General features: G+C 42.1%; 2 protein-coding genes and 1 long non-coding RNA gene across 7 annotated transcripts in view; 2 read left to right on the top strand and 1 right to left on the bottom strand.

The window, feature by feature from the left end:
- Nucleotides 1-317: 317 nt before the first annotated feature.
- Nucleotides 318-12,907, top strand: ppp4r3b (protein phosphatase 4, regulatory subunit 3B). Of its 2 annotated transcripts, none has more exons than XM_054798427.1 (16): nt 318-786; nt 1,292-1,347; nt 1,734-1,832; nt 2,221-2,844; nt 4,635-4,712; nt 5,794-5,910; nt 6,012-6,128; nt 6,224-6,355; nt 6,450-6,552; nt 6,637-6,678; nt 8,211-8,369; nt 8,442-8,611; nt 8,698-8,837; nt 11,056-11,204; nt 11,278-11,408; nt 11,920-12,907. In XM_054798427.1, exons 1-16 carry the CDS (start codon nt 645-647, stop codon nt 12,022-12,024), a joined length of 2,364 nt encoding a protein of 787 aa, XP_054654402.1. In that variant the 5' UTR covers nt 318-644; the 3' UTR covers nt 12,025-12,907. The 2 variants fall into 2 exon arrangements, with proteins under 2 accessions (XP_054654402.1, XP_054654403.1); XM_054798428.1 differs by having other exon boundaries at nt 319-786; nt 11,281-11,408.
- Nucleotides 12,908-13,003: 96 nt separating this feature from the next.
- On the bottom strand, nt 13,004-20,395 carry cfap36 (cilia and flagella associated protein 36). 2 transcript variants are annotated; one of them, XM_054798430.1, is made up of 11 exons: nt 20,018-20,395; nt 19,597-19,661; nt 18,818-18,919; nt 18,609-18,723; nt 18,456-18,543; nt 16,125-16,284; nt 15,976-16,032; nt 15,461-15,569; nt 15,238-15,395; nt 14,151-14,324; nt 13,004-14,084 (listed from the first exon to the last, which is right to left on the bottom strand). In XM_054798430.1, the coding sequence occupies exons 1-11, from the start codon at nt 20,121-20,123 to the stop codon at nt 14,001-14,003; spliced, it is 1,218 nt and encodes a 405-aa protein (XP_054654405.1). In that variant the 5' UTR covers nt 20,124-20,395; the 3' UTR covers nt 13,004-14,000. The 2 variants fall into 2 exon arrangements, with proteins under 2 accessions (XP_054654405.1, XP_054654406.1); XM_054798431.1 differs by lacking the exon at nt 15,976-16,032.
- The window catches only part of LOC129193789 (uncharacterized), a 40,675-nt gene continuing 38,681 nt past the window's right edge, over nt 18,586-20,579 (top strand). For all 3 annotated transcript variants that reach the window (XR_008573612.1, XR_008573611.1, XR_008573613.1), the window contains exons 1-2: nt 18,586-18,738; nt 20,076-20,214. This is a non-coding gene — a long non-coding RNA (uncharacterized LOC129193789). The remainder of the gene's footprint in view (nt 18,739-20,075; nt 20,215-20,579) is intronic.

The raw sequence follows: 20,579 nt of genomic DNA, 5'->3' as shown, positions 1-20,579 counted from the left end.
AAAAAAAAACGTCAACATGATGCACATGCACGTTTCCAGCCACAGTTGTAAACATGTTTTTAATTATCTAATTAACTAAGTAAAATACATTTTGACACATCATTTAATGCATTTAATACGTAAATATAATCTAAAGTAAAGTAATTGTAGTTGATTGTTATCGTGATTGTAGCGCAAAACGAAAATTAATTGGTTCGGGTGTTTGACAGGTTTATGAGGATTTGCGTTTTAGTTTTATTAAGTTAATTGCGTTGTGTAATTGTTATGAAATGAGTTTGTAGTTAATATTTCCTCTTTGCGTGCGTTTGATTGACGTCGAGCGACCCAGAGAGCACAAGATCGGATTACAAGATGGCGCCCAGTGGACGTTAGCGAGGAGGCCGCCGTAGTTGTTGTTGTCTTCCTGACATTTTTTTTTAACTATTCCGAACGAGGGCTCCCCTTTGACTTTTTCCGCCGCCGGGCATGCTAAGGGAGCAGTAGACATTTCTCCGACACGTTCAACTTTGGTTTCACGCTGCATGTTTCATAACATGCGGCTGCAAACAAAGTTGTCAGGCTAGGGAGGAAAACAGCAGACGGCTAAAGGCGTCGTAGCTTGTTAGCAGTACAGCTAGCCAGCTAGCTCCCCGACTCTCTTCACAATGTCGGACACTCGGCGGCGAGTGAAGGTTTATACGCTGAACGAAGACCGGCAGTGGGACGATCGGGGCACCGGGCACGTTTCGTCCACCTTTGTGGAGCGCCTCAAGGGGATATCTTTATTGGTTCGTGCGGAATCGGACGGTAAGTTCCCACGTTAGCAAAGCCACGTTAATGCTAGGTTGGCTAAAGTTAGCATTGTGTGCTCCCGTTATTGTTTGCTTTAGCTGCGAATCAAGCTTGTGTGGGGAAATTGAGTGAGCTACGTAGAATGCGGTGCCGTTTAATATAAAAATGTGTCTAATTAGTAGCCTTGGTTATCGCAGTTAGGACAATTTGTGCTAGCAAGCTAATTAGGTTAGCATTGGCGTGATATCTTCAGCATGGGGGCCCTTAAAGTCTGCTCTTATTTGTTTTTACACTTTCCTTGTTACCGGTTTCTTCTTGCACCGACATTCGGTGTGTGTTTGTTTTTTTAAAGAACACTTTTTGCGGTGACTAACAACATCTGTTGAACTTTCTTTGTCCGAAGCTAAACATAAGCCAGGTCTCACATTGTCCTCATTCGAGTATAATAGATGGACACTAGCACAGAAGTTCTCCGTTTTGCTTTTAATCCCCCAAGTCTAACTTGTTGATTTTGTTTTAGGATCACTTTTGCTAGAGTCGAAGATTAGCCCCAATACTGCATATCAGAAACAACAGGTAAGTGGAGCTGTAGTCTGGATCAGCCACAAAAGGAAATCAGCATACTTAAAAAAATGTTTTATTTTGCAATCTTGACTACCAAAATGATTCCTTAAGCAGTCAATCGAGTTCCACAGTGTGTAACTGTCACTTAAACCTCATACTAGCCATTTGCATTCCTAGTTTGTGAATTTGCTTGTCAACTGCATTGACGTTTGAATGTTTCACTTGGTCATTTTAGTGTAAGAATCCTTTCTTATTCCGAGGGCATTCAAACATGCCTTGAATGAGAATACAGTGACCTGGATGAATGAGAATACACACAGGCACAATCCTCTCATATGTGTTCTAAACTTTGCACATATTTTCTCATGTCATTTTTTGGTCTAATGTTTGTTTCGCAGGACACGCTGATCGTCTGGTCCGAGGCCGACAATTATGACCTGGCGTTGAGTTTCCAGGAGAAAGCGGGCTGCGATGAGATCTGGGAGAAGATTTGCCAGGTAAAGGCAAAATCGATTCTTGCTGTTGTTTTGGATAAGAACATTCTGTAACGTGAACGCTGGAAAGAATCATGATGCTGCAGTATTAGGGGTGCATCGAGTGCAACATTACTAAACTAAACTAAAAAGTATCTTTTCAATTTTTTTGGTCCGTAACAGACCACAAGTGTGATCGCACCCTTAGACTCCTCAGTCTCCACTTCACTGCAGCAGCCCGTTTTCTCTATTTACAGCAGTTAAGGCTGTTTCTTGGCCACGGGTGCATCCAAAGCAATGTGTGTTTTTTGTGCTTTAGCTACTGCAAGTAAGAGTGTTTCTGGTGGTTTGCATGTAGAAAGTATGGCATTTAAACCTTTTTTTTTTTTTTTTTAATTTACTGACCATTTAGGTGCAAGGGAAGGACCCCGCTCTGGACATCACCCAGGACCCCATTGACGAGTCAGAGGAGGAGCGTTTTGAGGAGATCCCAGAGACGAGTCACCTCGTCGAGCTCCCCCCCTGCGAGCTGAGCCGCCTGGAGGAGATAGCCGACCTGGTGACGTCGGTGCTGTCGTCGCCCATCCGGAGGGAAAAACTGGCCTTGGCCCTCATGAGCGAGGGCTACCTCAAGAAACTGCTGGGCCTCTTCAGAGTGTGCGAGGACCTGGACAACAGGGAAGGCCTCCATCACCTCTACGAGATCGTCCGGGGCGTGCTGTTCCTCAACAAAGCCGCCCTTTTCGAGGTGATGTTCTCTGACGACTGCATCATGGACGTGGTGGGCTGCCTGGAGTATGACCCGGCGCTGGTCCAGCCCAAGCGGCACCGGGAGTTCTTGACCAAGACCGCAAAGTTCAAGGAGGTGATCCCCATCACGGACTCTGAGCTACGGCAGAAGATCCACCAGACCTACCGTGTGCAGTACATCCAGGACATCATCCTTCCCACGCCGTCGGTTTTTGAGGAGAACTTCCTGTCCACGCTTAACTCCTTCATCTTCTTCAACAAGGTGGAGATCGTCAGTATGTTGCAGGTATGAGCAGACCCTTTTGGATCATAATGACTATCACTTTGGACAGGATTATTGTGCATGCATGCATTAAATATGTTTTATTTTCAGTATAACATTTGAAGTTTGCAATTTGGTATGACATTATTTAACAAGTTTCATGGGTTCTGTTTTGTTTTGCACCAATTCAATGCAAAATGGATATAGTGGTTGTCCAGTGAAGTGCATGCATCTTAAATTGTTTAGCGTTTAATCCATAATTCAAGACAAATTATTTTTCTTACTCGTGTATATAATATATAGAAAGGAAAAACATGCATAATTTAATACATGTATTTCATTGGAGAGCAACAATATTCTGATTTCGGACCTCAGTATGTTGCATGTATGAAGTTTTAGAATGCCGTCAAATAGTGAATGTTATCAGTGGACTGTAAAAAGCATGTTTAGAGACGCATGTGCAGGGTTGTGAAGAAGTGTTTGCCCCCACCCTCAATTTATTTTTTGTGCATGTTTGTCACACTTAAATGTTTCAGATTATCAACCAAATGTAAATATTAGTCAGTGACAACACAACTGAACACAAAATGCAGGAATGGAGGAATTTTAGCCCACTCATCTTTGCAGAATTGTTGTCATTCAGCCACAATCGAGGGTTTTCCAGCATGAAGCGCCCTTCTAAGGTCATGCCACAGCATCTCAATAGGATTCAGGTCAGGACTTTGAATAGGCCACTCTAAAGTCTTCATTTAGTTTTTCTTCAGCCATTCAGAGGTGGACTTGCTGGTGTGTTTTGGATCATTGTCCTGCTGCAGAACCCAAGTTGGTTTCATTCTTCAGGATTTTTTGGTAGACAGCAGAATTTTTGGTGCCATTTATAAGCAGTAAAACAGCCCCAGACCATCACACTAACACCACCATATTTTACTTTTAGTTATTTTTATTTCTTTATTTTATTTTATTATTTTTTTTTTTAATCTGCGGCGATACTAGTACATTAGATATAATGGGACACAACACTTCCAAAAAATTCAACTCTTGTCATGTCAGACCAGACTATTTTCCCAAAGGTCTCGGGGATCATCAAGATGTTTTCTGGCAAAATTGAGATGAGCCTTAATGTTATTTTTGTTCAGCAGTGTTTTTTATCTTGGAACTCTGCTATGTAGGCCCTTGTTGCCCAGTGTCTTTCTTATGCTGGAGTCATGAACACTGACCTTAACTGAGGCAAGTCAGGCCTGCAGGTCTTTGTATGTTGTTGTGGGGTCTTTTGTGACCTCTTGGATGAGGCGTCGCTGTGCTCTTGGAGTAATTTTGGTTGGCCGGCCACTCCTGGGAAGGTTCACCACTCTACTATGTTTTTGCCATTTGTGGATAATGGCTCTCACTGTGGTTTGTTGGAGTCCCAAAGCTTTAGAAATGCCTTTAAAACCTTTTCCAGACTGATGAATCTATATTAATCTCACTTAAGTTATGTTTTAACGGGGTGGGGGGGAAATCACTTTTTCCACACAGGGCCATGTAGGTTTGGATTTCTTTCTCCCTTAATAAAAAGTTTCATTTAAAAACTGCATTTTGTGTTCAGTTGTGTTGTCATTGACCAATACTTAAATGTGTTTGATGATCTGAAACATTCAAGTGTGACAAACATGCAAAATAATAAATCATGAAGGAGGCAAACACTTTTTCACACCACTGTATTTTTAGTAGTAAGATGAGACTTGTGTCTGGGGATGTCACATCTAACTTGCTGGATGCTTTACCAGGTTATTTCCTTGAGTGTTGATTTATTCATAATTTTTCCTATGCTGCAGGAGGATGAGAAGTTCCTCACAGAGGTTTTTGCACAGCTCACAGATGAATCCACAGAGGAGAGTAAACGGCGAGAACTTGTAAGTCAACACATTTTTTTGATGGTCTTTGCTGGTATGGTAATGGACACTTAACTTTCTGCAGAAGTAAAGTACAATTTAATATAACTTGCACTTGATGTAGTATAGTAGTGGTAGCTTGAGATACAAATTTTGGTATGGGTCCATTTCCAAGTAAATGCGGGTCCAAGACCTTTTTAGTTGAAATTTTTCAAGATCATTGAATAATTTTGTAATTTTGCTTTTCATTTTGTTTATCATGATTATCAGAATAAAATATAGGACAAATATTTGAGGTAATCAACATTTTTTAATGACACATTTTATTTGTGAGCAATTTAACAATATGCGGCGGTTCCTCGGTTTTCAATATTATTTCCTTCCAAAAGGTCAGCAATTTTTCCCATATGAAATGAGGAAAATCCAATTCATTTGTCCTAGACACACACAATATGAACAAAAAATCAGTTTTATTGATATCTTGAGGCCGGCAAAATTATTAGGGTAGTTTTTATTTATCGTGCAGTTAATTTGTTGATTATTGTGACAGGCCTACTATCCTGGTATTGATACTATCGATATTTGTATCAGTCCGCCCACCCCAAGTAGTAACGCCATAGAAACTAGCACAACACATAAGAGTAAATAGGTAATCGCACCGTGATGTCACGTGTTCAAAGCAATCACGTCTTAACTGAATAACAGGAAGCTGGCTAAAGCAGGCAAGTGTAACGGATTTTGAAAAAATGATGAGCGGCGTGCACTTCACATGCATATGGAATGAATATGATTACCAGATTTAGCATTCAGCAAATGTCAATCTGTAGTCCTTACACATTTCATAGTCACCACCTGACATAGTTATACTCAGTACACATGAAAGACAGCGTACGTGATACAACACTTAATAACATCATATACAGTAAAATGACATAAGCAGTGACATACACTCATATGCAATTCACTTACAAGACTACAGTATATACAATACAACACATCATACACGAGACAAACTATACCACAACTACTTATTGTTTAAAAAGTAGCTGAACAAAGTCTTTTGGTTGTTGCATTAACCGTGCTTCGGTTCTCTCATGCTCAGGTGAACTTCGTCAAGGAGTTCTGTGCTTTTTCGCAAACACTGCAGCCTCAAAACAGGGACGCCTTCTTCAAAATGTTGGCGAATCTCGGCATTTTGCCTGCGCTGGAAATAGTCATGGTGAGGTGCCGGGCTGGACGCTGCATGTTCTCGTTGGCATCAGCGTGAGGATGGTGTGTGGAATCTCAGCCACTGATTGATGTGTTGCTTTTCCCATACAGGGAATGGATGACCTCCAGGTGAGGGCAGCAGCCACAGACATCTTCTCCTACCTGGTGGAATTCAGCCCGTCCATGGTCAGAGAGTTTGTCATGCAGGAGCCACAGCAGACTGATGATGTAAGCAATCGAGTACCCTTTGTATTTTCCACGTTTGACCGACATTTGTTATTATACAAAGCTTCTGTGGGTCTGCTGACTTTATTTGTTTGCAGGACGTGCTCCTCATCAACGTCGTGATCAAGCAAATGATTTGCGACTCTGACCCCGAGTTAGGCGGCGCCGTCCAGCTGATGGGGCTGCTCAGGACACTAATCGACCCTGAGAACATGCTGGCCTCCACCAATGTAGGCGCAACTCAACACTCTTGGAGAAGCCGGAAGTCTGCATTGTGTTTGACAGCATTTACCAGGAATCACATGTCTATTGCTGTCCTTTCAGAAAACGGAAAAGACGGAATTCCTGAGTTTCTTCTACAAGTACTGCATGCACGTTTTAACCGCCCCACTGCTGGCCAACACGGCTCATGACAAAAACTCAAAGGGTGAGTGGGACTGCAGACGTTGTACGTTCTCAACATGTGTGACAAATGGAGGTTCTGACTCACTTATACTCACATTTTTTAAAGATTTACAAGAGGGATCCACCAAGATCAACCCTGTTTGTCCAGGTTAGTTCCCCGTGACACTAGTTGGCTTCCAACTTTTATTAAATGTACAGGCAATCTTTTAAGTAACATTTCAACTTGGGATGCTCCGTCGGCCACCAGCTAGACTCTGCCGATTTCTGTAAAAACACGTGATCGGCTTATGGCGATAAGTCTTTCAGGGTCGATCACAAAAAACGATCGGCATGTGGCAGCAAACCTTACATGTGTGCTGTGTCACGTGTTGAGCTGACAAGGGTTGCACTTTGTCCCGTATTGCCGTGAGAATCAACTCAATGGCTTCCGTTTGACAGCTTGACCCAGGCTACACCAATCGATGTCAGCTTGTTTGATCACTCCCTTAACAAACCTATAGCAGTTCTGCTTTCCTGCATCTCTGTTTACAAGCTTTGCTGAGCTGTCACTGGCGGCAGCTAGCTAGCTCTAGCCAGCTAGTTATCCGCCTAGCTTCTGGTCTTTGGACTCCAAATGTGACTTTTTACCACAGTGATATTTTGTTTAAAAAAAACAAAAAACAAGCAATGTGGTGAGTTCAGAGCTCGTTTTTGTCCCACGAGGAAGTGGATATTACGTTCATGGGGTTCATACCAACTTTTTCAAGTGTCACTGAACACTTTTGCCCTTGTCATTATACTAATTATGTCTTGTCCTCAAAACACTATTTGTATCGTATAAATGCATAGCGTGTCCAGCCTTATGATGGTGATGCTATCACAGGGGTCTCCTGACAGATTTGTATTTCATAAAGATATTTATTTGTATTTTATTTTGTTCATTTTGTTAAAAAAATAAGTCATTGAACAATTTATTTCCCATGTGTTCGTATCACTCCAAAACATGCATCAAATTAAATTTTCCGCACGAAAGTGGCCCTTGCAATTGTCTAACTGCAGCCCTGGCCAATAGCACTCATCATAAATAAATTGGAAAAATGTACAGTTAATCCATGTCATCTGTATCGGCAGCATAAAACCCTCATTTCAACCTTTCATGTTGCACTTGTATTCACTGTTTTACATGTGCACTGTGATAGTTGCCATATACCACATACAACGTAACATTAAACACAAACATTACCGACACGAGCATAGCTATGTGAGCTACCGTGCTAACATTACACTCACATTTTTGCTGAAGAAAAACAAATGATCAAATTCAAAGCTCTCATGTCAGTAGCTACCCTGTTGGATAGCTGCCAGAGAGTCAAACTTTATTTTTGGGTGTGTAGTGAAGCCTGCTTTTTAAAAAGTGGAGGGCTTACACGGGGTGGGCTCATCTAAGTAAGTGCGGGTCAGTGATACCGCCAATCATGTCCATGGGGAACGAGGTTTTTCCTTCATCATGTCATGAAAAGCGAGGGTTTGAGCACCGCTTCTCTCAAGAGTGGAGCAAAGACGTGAGGGAGGTGATCGATTTTTCTCACATTACGTTTCTCACATAACACTGTTAGGAAATCATTAAGAAGCCACTTTGACATGATAGGGGATATAATCAGAAAAATATAATCAGTAAAACTCCTCAACCTTTTCTTTTAGATAATTTTCAGACGGCTCAGCTGTTGGCGCTGATCCTGGAGCTGCTGACCTTCTGTGTGGAGCATCACACGTACCACATCAAGACCTACATCATGAATAAAGACCTGCTGAGGAGAGTGCTAGTGCTCATGAACTCTAAGCACACCTTCCTTGCCCTTTGTGAGTGCATATAAACACACACATGTACGTACTACACACAGCCGAGTTGACTTTTGTGTGTGTCGGTCCAAGGCGCCCTGCGTTTCATGCGCAGGATCATCGGCCTGAAGGACGAGTACTACAACCGCTACATCATCAAAGGGAACCTGTTTGAGCCGGTCATCAATGCCCTGCTGGACAACGGCACGCGATACAACCTCCTCAACTCGGCCATCATCGAGCTCTTTGAGTTCATCAAAGTGGTGAGCAGTCGACAAAAAAGGGTTAATGATGAGGCGCCCTGATTGGATGGTTGGACGGTTGGACACTAGGCATCTTGTGTTTGCAGGAGGACGTCAAGTCCCTCATCGCTCACATCGTGGACAACTTCTACAAAGCACTTGAATCCATCGAATACGTGCAGACCTTCAAGGGCCTGAAGGATCGATACGAGCAGGAGAAAGACAGGCAGAGTCAGAAACTCACGAGGTTAGTACACTTTTTACAGGACAATGGAACCTGCTTAAAATGAGTCCTGCTTATGTTGGCAATCCATCTATTAGGACTATCTCATCAAGGCTCAGTCTACCATGTAGCAGCACCTCTGTTCGATAATAGATGCACCCAATCACATTTTTTCACTTCCGATCTGGATACCTGTATTTGGATATCTTCCAATACCGATACTATTTTGATACGAGCTCTGACTTGAATATTATTAATGTTATTATTGTAGCGTCTATAAGACTTACAAGGAGGTAGCTAATCAACAATTGGTTTATTGAACAAAACAGGTCACTGTCTGTTGCAATCATGCCAAAAGATTATTAGCAACTATAGCTGTATGCACACATGCAGCTGACACGTTTATGGCCTGATACATTTGGACAACACAGACCAGAACAGGCGTTTATTGCAGGTTTAAATGATCTTGCATAATAATCATAATAATAACACGGGCTACTGTTGGGGCCATAACCCACGACAAGCTAAAACTCAACTCTGAACCTCCGATGTCACTTCCTGTCGCCCACACTGTCTGTCCTACCGCCACTAAGGTCCCCTAGAGAACACATTTACTGTGACACACACTTGTCTAAATTGGCTTATTTACTCTTATTATGTCTACTATATTGGGTGAATAAGAGTGTGAAGCCATTTAAAGCTGCCATTACAATACATTGATGAGACAGTAGCTGCCACAGGAAGTACGCTGTCCAGGAAAAAGCAAGGAACGTGTGAGTCTTATCTTATTTGTCTGTCTTCTTTTCTCTGATTTATATTGGGCAACACAAATGTAAACGTAACTATGTGGGTGTTATTTTATGTCTAGAGGGCTCTAATCCAGCTCAAGAATTGTGAGCACTGGGACCCCACAGGGGTGTGTTCTGAGTCCACTCCTCTACACGCTCTTCACCTACGATTGCGTGGCCTCCCAGAACAACACCAGCATCATTAAATTTGCGGATGACACTACAGTCATCGGACTGATCACTGGTGGTGTTGAAACATCATACAGAAGAGAGGTGGCGGACCTCATGGTACATACCTCCTTGGTGTCGTGATAACAATCTCCTTCTCAATACAGATAAGACTAAAGAGATGATCATCGACCCAAGAACAAGGGAAAAGGAGCCACATAGTCCCCTGTTTATTGATGAGACTGAGGTGGAGAGGGTGAAAACCTTCAAGTTCCTTGGCACACACATCAGCGAGGACCTCACCTGGTCTCACAACACCCAACAAATTCTGAAGAAGTCCCAAAGGAGACTGTACTTCCTGAGAAGACTGAGGAAATTTGGCATGTCCACCACAATCCTGAGTTGCTTCTACAGATGCACTATCGAAAGTGTCCTTACCGCCTCCATCACTGTTTGGTACGGTAACTGTACAACACGTGATAGGAAGGCACTCCAGCGGGTGATCAAGACCTCACAGAACATTGTTGGGGCAGCCCTCCCCTCACTGCAAGACATTTATAAAACTAGAGTCCTACGCAGAACACACAACCTCATCAAGGACAGCACACATCCACAACACTCATTATTCACACTCCTACCGTCAGGCAGACGCTACAGGAGTTTGAAGTCCAGGACCACAAGGCTGGCAAACAGCTTTTACCCACAGGCAATCAGGCTTCTCAACGAAGCACTCGCACACGCCGCACGCAACACACGCACACACTCATAGCACTTTATTTATTTATTTATTTATTTATATCTGTATTAATGTCTCTTCTGTTGTTGTTGCTTAATTTATTGGTATATATGTTTATGTGTTTGTTTCTTATGTTCTTATTCTTTCTTGTGTTTTCTTTCTTTTCTTGGGAGAATGAACAGAATAAGATTTTCATTGCATGGTATAACTGCTGTTTTACCATGCACATGACAATAAAACTCTCTTGAATCTTGAATAATATTAAAAAACGTATTTAGAAGATTGTAAACTGATTTTCTATGCCATAACTACGGAAATATTCAATTTCTTATTATTGAATCCTATCGCGGTCGGGTCTGGAACCAATTAACTATGATAAACAAGGGACGACTCGTTTCAAAAATCCTTTGTCAGCCATTCTGCTTACGCTTCTGGCCCACATCTCCAGTAAATGTGAGGTAACGGCTGGTTTTGGTCATGTCGACTACAAGCAGGGTTCCACTGTATTGACCATTTCCCTTCATATTGTGATGCGTTCGTCCCATTAAAGATTTCGCAGAGATGCTCGGTCTTTGGACGAGGACGAAGAGTTGTGGTTGAATGACGACGAAGACGACGATGAAGCGGAGGCCGTGGATAAGAGCCGAATGGAGGACGACTACTCCGACGGCTACGGCAAGTACATGGAGGCCAAAAAAGGTAAACAGCAGCTCTGTCTGAAAATAAATGAAGTCAGCTGTTAGTGCTCTCCTTCCAAGGTGCGTTGTCTCAGCAGGTGCCGCCAACGGAGCCAACAACGGCAAAGCTGCTGCTCTCCCGCCCACCTCACCAGCTGCCACAGCCAACAACAGCTCGACATCCTCGGTCAAGACGGTCCCTCTGCCCGCCTCTCCTGTGGTGAAGGTAACACTAACAGTAATGTGCTCGTCTAAAACTACTCTGACGGCACTAGTAATGGATTATTGGATAAATGTGTCCAAATAAAGGTTGCATGTCAGAAAATAAAAAACACAAGTATCTTTAGATGGGGGAGGGGCCCACAGCAGCAGTGAGAGCGAGCGTATGGAAGAGCGAGAGTCTCCTCAAGTCTCCTCACTGGATTTGTCGCGAGTTGCTTTTGTGGATGAGTTTTCTAGCGAAGACTCACTAAATATACACGGAGACCTCCTCCTCTGTCTTCGTATTCTCTGGCAGACCAGGTGTGTTTGCTTATGAGAGTGATAATCTACCACAAACACTTGTTTTTACATTTGGGAAATAACAGCCATTCTCCAATTATCACCTGCTTCCAATTAATGCCTGTCCTATGTGCCTTAGCTAAATTGCTCGGCTATAACTAAAGCGTTCACTGTATTTCCAAATGGATGAATTGAGATGTCATGTTCATTGTCAATGTGACAAATGTTCCTTCCAGACTACACTGGTTGGCTTGGTGGACTACCCTGACGATGAGGATGAAGAGGAAGATGATGATGAGGAGGAGCAGTCTCCCAGAAAGCGTCCCCGCCTGAGCTGTTAAGGCTGAATGTCCCCAGTGTCACGTAGGTCCTGCTGGGATGGACGTCATGGTCCCTCCTGTTCTCTAGCTGGAAGTGTCACTGGTCCCCGGATCTGTTTGGACCACATCAAGGCGGATTTAAGACCACCTCGCTCCATTCCTCCTCCCGAGGACCTTCACTAACCTTTAACTCACGGCTCGCCTCCTCCATCGCTGTCGTTGGTCTTAACCACACTGTCCTCCTAGTTCTCCACGCCAACACCACCAGAGAGGCTGCAGCGGAAATACAAGTGCCAAGGCCGTGTCCTGTCTCTGCTCTGTTGCTATAGCAACAGAAGCCGATGTGCTGCAGCAGTCCCAACAGGAACCACCCCATCCCTCATCCCCACCCCCCATCCAGGCCTGAGCCGCTGAGCTCCACGATGGAGGCAGCCAGTGGACACACCGTGCCACAGGCCAGTCAGGCTAGCAGGACTAGCCCTCGTAGTTGTTAGGACGCTTGACTGGCCGCTCCCTTTCATTGGCTACCCTGGATGAGGTCACGCATGTCGAACTGTGAACCAGGAAGCAACCACAGGAGCAGGACTCACGCCACAAGACACGTCTCAGGCGACCAGGAATCCCGTATTTCACCACTTTGTTAAAGTATTGTACAGATGATGTTTTTTTTCCCTTTTCCTTCTTTTTAAATCATTTGCCCGTTTCATTTGGAAAGGGGGGACAGCAATACTCACCCACCTGTGTCTTTTTTTGTTTTAATTTGTAATCATCGCACAGCGGTGGTGTCACTGTTCTCCCTTTCAGTCCAGTTCCTTTGATTTAATGTAAGTTGCAAATGCTGGTTTTAAAAAAAAAAAACAAACAAAACATTAAAACTGCAGTAAATTCACTTTTGCAGCCAACATTTTGGGATGTCTTGAGTTTTGAATTTTAGATTTTTATTTTTTACATACACTAGGCCATTCATACCTTGCTGGCGCTATTTGACCCCTCCCTCCCCTGGCACCCATTCAACCTGTGTATTTGTGTCTCGGCCTGTTTACTTGTCCCATCGCTTCTATTGAACTGTTTTGACTACAATTACCCTGACGATTATTTCAAGGCATTCTGTTTTTCTATTGTGTAAGGTAGTGTCTGTCATTTACTAATAGGAGGAGCGATACCATTAATGACATTACGACACACTAATGTAGATGCGGATGAACGGGTGTGCCTTGGGTTTTGACTTTTTGGATGATTTTTCGTATTTTTATTACAAAATGTGTCTTGTTACAAACCTGCGAGGAGCGATCGCATTGTAGGTATTGACTCAGCCATTGCCAAAGTTTTTTTCCCCTAAGGGGCATATACTCAACTGTCACTGGTAGGTTGTCTTTTACATTTTTATAACATTTTGACATCAAAATGTGACCCTGAATGTCAGATGTAATCTGGTACTGACGGCAGATATATATATTTTTTACATTGTTTTAACAACATCCACTTTACAAAAGATTTTTTATTCAACCGCATAGGATAATATTGCATCATGATTGTTTCCACTTAACTAAATGGAACGTACACATTTTCTAAATGCTGCCATCTAATGGTGTGTGTCATTGACGCTGTGCACAGTCACCGTGGAAGTGCATGAAACAGTTGCTGATGCTCAAGCGCTGCATTGTGGGATTTTTCTTCAAGTTGCATGCATGTGGAATGTTTTTGTTTTTCTTTGACATCTCTACACAACATTAAATGTACAGCGATTCTCTGGCACCTGGACTCAAGAGTCCAAAAGTGACATGAAAACGCAGTCCTTGAGAAGAGTTCTCCATTAGACACACTCTTTCACATCCCCTGTATTAGACAAAGAAACAGTCACAAGGAAGATCTCGGACTTGTCTTGATGTGTACTGAGCGACGACGTGCACAAACCCAGATTCCAAACAAAGGTGAGTTTTGGAACCTTAGACTGCGTTCAAAGGAAAGTCCATATTGCACATGGATGGACGTGACGCTCATTTCTTGATGACTTCTTCTTTCAGCTTGTCGGCCAGATGCTTTCTCTTCTGAAGCTTCTTTCTCTCCTCTGCTGAAATCTCCTACAGGAGAAAAGTATGTTTTAATGCAGATACATTGCACACAATCTTAACATCTGATGGACTCACAGAGGTCTGAAGAGGTGCTGGTGGTGAGGGGGTGCTGTGCACCTCCTCGGGCGTGCCGGCTTGCTGGGTCTTGTTCTGTTGCTGCTGCTCCTTGAGCGCGCGCAGCTTGTCTCGCTGCTGACATAAGTATGCCGCCCTCTGCTGGAGCTCATGCTGCTGGGATGCCGACAGCTCCTGGAAGAAAGAATGGAGGATAAGATTCTAAAGTCAAACCTGGGAGAGGACTAGATAAAACACCATGCAGGTGTGTGCTGCACACTCACTGACCACAACATAAGGTATACACTGATTATTAATATGAATATATTAATTATTTAATTACATTTAAATGCCAAAGAGTTAAATCTATCCTATAAAACAAAAAAAGTAAAATATTTTTTAAAATATATTACTTAAATTTAACTGTTTATGAGAGATATGTGTTTGTGTAGATCCTCAGTGATCAGATCATGGTATTCCACAAAGGTTGAATCGAGGGAACTAGATTCCCCTTTGTTGAAGATGTTTTACCGTTCATCCAAAGGGCTTCTTCAGTTTTACCATTTTAGGTGTGGAGTTGTCCTATTTATGTCCAAAAAGGGCGGTAGTTGTCATTGTGGCCCGGCGTGGTTGATGAACCATCCTGCTTAATAGGTCGTAACTTTAAAAATGCACAAAATGATTAAAGATTACAATATTATCGGAATTTGATGCATATTTTTCTATTTTTTTTTTTTTTTGTTTTACCTCTGGCAGTTTAAAATCAAAATAATACCACAAAATACTATAAATAAAGATGCCATTTGTATATATTTTTATTTTGTAAAAACATTGGTTGAAATTGCATTTTTTTAAATCTTTTTTTAAATTTTTTTTTTTTAAGTTTTGTATTTAATTTTTATGGTTATATTTTTTGTTTAACCTCTCACTTTTCAACCAAAATAGAAAACTAAATGTTGTTCATCATAAATGTATATAAACTATATGTACTGTACTTCATATTATTTAGTATATGAATACTTTAAGACTGTGCATTAATATCCCTGTACAGATCCAGTTCTTTCATGATCTTGCAAGTGTGCCTAAAAAGTGGTCCCCATGTACTCACAGTGTACGGCTGAGAGAAGCCCGCCTCCCTGTGTGCTTCCTCCAGCCAGGATTCCCCTGCTGATTGGCTGCTGCTCTGCTCCTTGCTGTCAGGGATGGAGCTGATGGGTGCGCTCACAGGAGGGAGGACTCTGGGCTCCATGCAGGTACTGACACCATCTAGACACACATTCACTTTAGAATCATAGACAAACACTCTAACAAACAAATGTTGCCATTTTTACCAGAGGTACGTGTGGAAGAAGAGGAGGAGGAGCTGCAGTTTTCCTCACGCTTTCCATCTCCTGCTGCTGCCACCTTGATCTCAGTGTTTCTGGGTGTTTTGCCATTGACCTGCAGGGAAAAAGGTGACCATGACGTATGGAAGACACATTTATCCACATAAACGCCCATCACATGACTACACATCTACATTTAGGGGTGGTCTACAAAAGCAAATAACCATTGGCATTCACAGCTGCGGCTGGAGGCTACCTCCTGATGTAGTGTTTTAATAAATAAATAATTGATTAAACAATTTTAATAAATAACAGCTTCTTGCCAATCAACGCCTGCTTCCAATTAACACCCTGCCCTCTTTGCGCTTTAACAAAATAAACACCCCAGCTATAATTAGAGCATTTACCCTCAGTTAAAATGTGAAGCGAGAATATTAGCACTTGCTTAAGGTTACATGGGACGTTCCAAGGCTTATCATGGGGGCTTCTACTACACTAACATAGCTACTCCAGTGAGTTACCAGATTAGCTGCAGTGTTTCCATTCACCAGGTGACCACGGTGACAGTCAGCTTTGGCCTGAGCGTGGAATAAATAGCACATTGGACTTTGGGTGCGAGTTTCACTGATCTAATTGCACAATTTGGCAAGTCGCAGTAATCGTGTCTTACCTTGACAGAGCTGCTCTCTTGGCTGGCAGGAGAGCTTTTGGGCGCTTCACCACTGCCACCGAGGGGCTTGTTGTCGCATCTACTGCTGGATGTAGAACCCTGCTCCTCCTCCAGGAGCAACCTCAATGACATTTCCTCATCGTATTCCTCTTTGGACTTTCTGAAGGGAGAGGGAGAACGTTTATCAAGACTAGAATATGCCATAAAACTACATGTCACACGCATGAGAATAATCAACCATACCAAAACTGAGGTTCCAATGTATATAATAATTATTTTACATCAATTTCTATTATGATACTTCAAATTATACTAGTTTATTGTGATGATTTAGCCGTTTTTCCTGTTCGGGGGGTGGGGGGTGGGGCATATTTCTATGGTAAGGCCTTATTTTTTTCACTATATTGTGTATGCTATTTCTACATACAGTCGTCCCACTTTTTTTGCAGTTAATATTTTCAAGACCCGGCCGCGATAAGTGAATCTGCAAAGTAGGATTCAATATTAATAAATGAAATATTTTCGTAGTTAGAGCATAGAAAACCTGTTTATGACTTTGTAAAGACAATTTTTACCATTATTAGAGCCCTCTAGACATGAAATAACACCCCGTAGTCACCTTTACACTCATTGATCATTATATTAGATAAAAATCAGAGCAAATATGCCATTTAGGACAAATATGTCTTCCAGACGCGCCGACAGGAAGTGACATTGGGGATTTAGTTGAGTTTTGCTGGAGTACAGCCGCAACAGTAGCCTGTGTTATTATTACAACGATAACCATTATTATTATTATGTTATTATTGTGCCTGTTGTGAGATTAATTATAAAATAAAAGCCTTTCGTTGGCAATCAAGTCTGGTGTGTGTCACTAGTGACACCTAGTGGCCAGTGTAGACTACAGTTCATCAACGTCTTCTTTTGCCCTAAACTGTATTTCTATTTTTGTTCATTTACAACACGTTTATGCTTAAATGCTCAATTTAGGCCAAAATATGTAACTTTTGCTTAAATGTGCATTTTTTACTTTTTTTTTTTTTTTTTTACCAACAATAAGCCATAGCCAACTAGGACACAGCGATCGAGTAATTTTTGAGTGAGGGAGGGATGTTCGAGCCGTGATGGAGTGAGGGACGACCGTACACTTACATCTATCTACAAAAATGGAAGCACATATGTAATCGCTATGATTTAAATCTGCATATTAATTTGATACAAATTGAAAGGGAAAGTTGAACAAACATGATAAAGCAGCATCCAAAGTACAAAAATACATACAATCAGCAATAAAGCCTCATTTTCAGGGCAATTTCCACTCTCTGGTCCTGACACGCACATACGTTGACAGGTTTTCACAGTGCGGGGATTGGAAACCCAATATAAGTTAAACCTTCAAGATTAGACACTCTTTATACACAACATCATCATCAAACTGACTTACTTATTCATAGAACTGACACAGAGCAATGAAGAACTTAATGCCGTGTCTCCTTTCTTCTTTCTGCTATGACAGTGCCCTCTGTGCTATGAGGCGTTCAGGTGCGCTGGTAATTGTGAGTGTTAGGGGGTAGGTGTTTTATTCACATACCCCCAATGACAATTGGCGTACCCCACTTTGGGAACTTAGACAGTAGATCATTACGAGACGTTACATTACGAGACCACCCTGGCCAAAAACCACAAGTAACTGAATTCGCAGTCGCAAATGCTCGACCACAAATACACTATCTAATGAGATCCAATACAAGAGATGAATCTCCAGGGTTAGATTTTCCTAATAGGCAAGTGGGGTGAAGTTGCTCCACCTAGTGGGGAAGTTGGTGAATGACAGCTTCATCACCCCTTCAATTGCTTACTAGAATTCATCCAAGTTCAGTGGTGCTGCTGAAGCAATTATTAATTTAGGTGGTGCCATCCTGACAGGTTTTGCACAAGGAAGCAGAAGATTTGAGAGTGACCCCAGTAGGACAAAGTGGATAAAAATACTTTTTCTTTTTTTTCTTTTTTCCCCTCAGCTGCTGGCCGCTGGTGTCAATTGCTCCAACCTAAATTAGCTGCACCCTAAGGAGCTTAAAGTGTGCACTTCTAACGAGTCTAAATCCCATTAGAGAGCAAGCAGGGCAGCACCATGTGGGACCTTGAAGAACAGCGGGCGCATTAGAGGAGATGATTGCATGCTCACAATCAATACGGAATATGGTCACATCAGTCACTTCTACCACTGCAAACTACAACCACAATCAAACATATTGTTCATGTAATACCTCAAAACTCAGCATTATTATCTTGGTGAAGAAGACAGAATGTTGGCACAAAAACAGAACTTACTTGAGGACCTCCTGCAGAATCTTCATCTCTTGCTGCTGCAGCTCCGTCAGGTCATCCGCACCATCAGTCAGACACTCAGGAAGAGACCCTGGAGACATGCACTTATTACTTGTAGCCATGTCAGGGATGTTTGTGTTCAACAGTGAAGCTCACCATTCCTCTCTTTGATCACACGTAGGGCTTGAAGCTGCAGCTCCATGTTCTTCTGAACCATCAGCGAGCGAAACATCTGGAAGTCATCTGTGGCCAGGACTGGCTGGAACACCGACTAAACCAAAGAGAGGTATGAAGATAACCACACTGTCAGAAAAGTGTTTCAATTTAAGAATATGTTTATTATTGTAGTTTAAAGCATAACATACCTGCACTGTTTTGGATTTGGCAAAAGGGGAAGTGCACGCATCCAAAAACTGCTGCTCGTTGATACCAACCTCCTGCATGTAATTCTCCAGCAGCTTCTCTACCTGGAAAAGCAAAACATTCTTACACAGTCTGCAGATGAAACTAAATCTATCTTATATTTACCTTTTTTAAAAATAAAGTATGTTATTGTAATATTGTTTATTTTAATCTATACACTTTTAAGCAATTATTATTTTAAATTGCACTGTGGATACAAATAAAGTTTTTTCAAAGTAAATCGCATTAGGGGTGGGCGATTTCAGTATCAGACACCAAAGAAATACAAGGTCAGTATTGTCAATACCGATACTGATACTTGAAATTTTTCAAGCTCATTGAATGATTTTGCCTTTAATTTTTTTTATCATGATTATAATCGGAATAAAACAATTAAAAAATCTGTGAACAATATAAAAATATGTAAAAACAATGCAACACAATGTAAGAATATCAAAATATGTCAATGATCCCTTTTATCATATACAATTATTTGACGAAAACTACAAAACAAAAGCAAAATTTACTATTGGCTCCCATTCAAGTCCTTGTTGTAACTATATCAACAATGTAACAATCTCATCAATGAAATTGTGAAAATAACACAGGCCAGAACGTCACTCTGTCGACCCAAAATACTGATACCATTCGCGTATTAATGATATTGATATTGGGTCGCCCCGACCCCGCCTACTGTGCATTCGGTACCACATTATTTGTTTTTATTAGCATGCGTACTCACCAACTTTTTATACTGCAGATGGATTTCCGTGTATGACAATTTATTCTCATCTTCATCATCAAACACTGAAAAGTAATGACACGTGGATTATCAAAAAAAGGCGTCTCAATTCTTATCACCTGTGTTGTAATCAACGCGTGTCAATTAGCGTATCGACTACTGAACTAGCTTGTTTTACTGCTTTTATTTTAATTGCAATACTTTTCTCTCATATCTCATTGATAGCACTACATAATTATAAAATACATTTTGATGTTTTACATTCAAGAACAACGCTAATGGGCGTCAAAGGTTAAGACGGTAAAGATAAACATGGCGACTCATGTTAACATTAGCTTAGCCGGATGAGCTAACAACTTAGCAAGTAGGTTATCGTGCTAAGATAAACAAGCTTGGCTAAAGAACAGGTGAAATAGTTTACCTGTGCATTTGTGTTCCATAAAGTCCGTGACTGGAATAACCCATTCTGGACTCCCCAGGTAGCCGACGATGCTCTCCACCACCCACTCGCTGTCGTCCTCGGCCATGTTGGCTGCTGCTGCCGCCGGGGGATGTCAGAGGCGGCAGGCCGGCAACAAGCTTCGCTTCTCCGGCCTGAGCGCGTGCAGCTCCTCTACGGTACCGACACACGCAGCCCGCACATACAGAAGCACACATTTATGGCTGTTGACGCTAATAAGACACCCCCCATTGCACACATATCCCAGTGGGGCGGGGGCGCTGTTTATTTTTCCCTCTTGAAGGGGACGAGCAGAAAGAATCGCGCACTCTTGCAGGCAAGAGTGATGACGCCTGATTGGTTGTTATGGTAACAGTGTCGTCATTCGGCTGCTGCCAAGCCTCTTCTACCTCTGCTGCTCACTCAGGTTATAAATAATTAATACAAATAACACATTTGTTTTTAACCCAATACTGTGCATCGGTATTGTTTCTAAAGCTACACTTGAGTTCCATGGCATAGAGTAACCAGCAGCTGTGCAAAT

This window comes from Dunckerocampus dactyliophorus, chromosome 14 (genome assembly GCF_027744805.1).
Source record: "Dunckerocampus dactyliophorus isolate RoL2022-P2 chromosome 14, RoL_Ddac_1.1, whole genome shotgun sequence".
Classification (NCBI taxonomy): Eukaryota; Metazoa; Chordata; class Actinopteri; order Syngnathiformes; family Syngnathidae; genus Dunckerocampus; species Dunckerocampus dactyliophorus.
The sequence above is the reverse complement of the archived record's forward strand: the minus strand, read 5'-3'. Positions and strand labels throughout refer to the sequence as shown.

Excerpts from the sequence above, each read along its gene's own strand:
- cfap36 (XM_054798430.1), bottom strand. The coding sequence starts at position 20,123 with ATGGCCGAGGACGACAGCGAGTGGGTGGTGGAGAGCATCGTCGGCTAC. Across the intron at positions 18,920-19,596 it reads ATCTGCAGTATAAAAAGTTG|GTAGAGAAGCTGCTGGAGAA; the intron begins GTGAGTACGCAT and ends TTGCTTTTCCAG. Across the intron at positions 15,396-15,460 it reads TTCTTCCACACGTACCTCTG|ATGGTGTCAGTACCTGCATG; the intron begins GTAAAAATGGCA and ends ATGTGTGTCTAG.
- ppp4r3b (XM_054798427.1), top strand. The coding sequence starts at position 645 with ATGTCGGACACTCGGCGGCGAGTGAAGGTTTATACGCTGAACGAAGAC. Across the intron at positions 8,370-8,441 it reads GCACACCTTCCTTGCCCTTT|GCGCCCTGCGTTTCATGCGC; the intron begins GTGAGTGCATAT and ends TGTCGGTCCAAG. Across the intron at positions 11,205-11,277 it reads GTACATGGAGGCCAAAAAAG|CAGGTGCCGCCAACGGAGCC; the intron begins GTAAACAGCAGC and ends GCGTTGTCTCAG.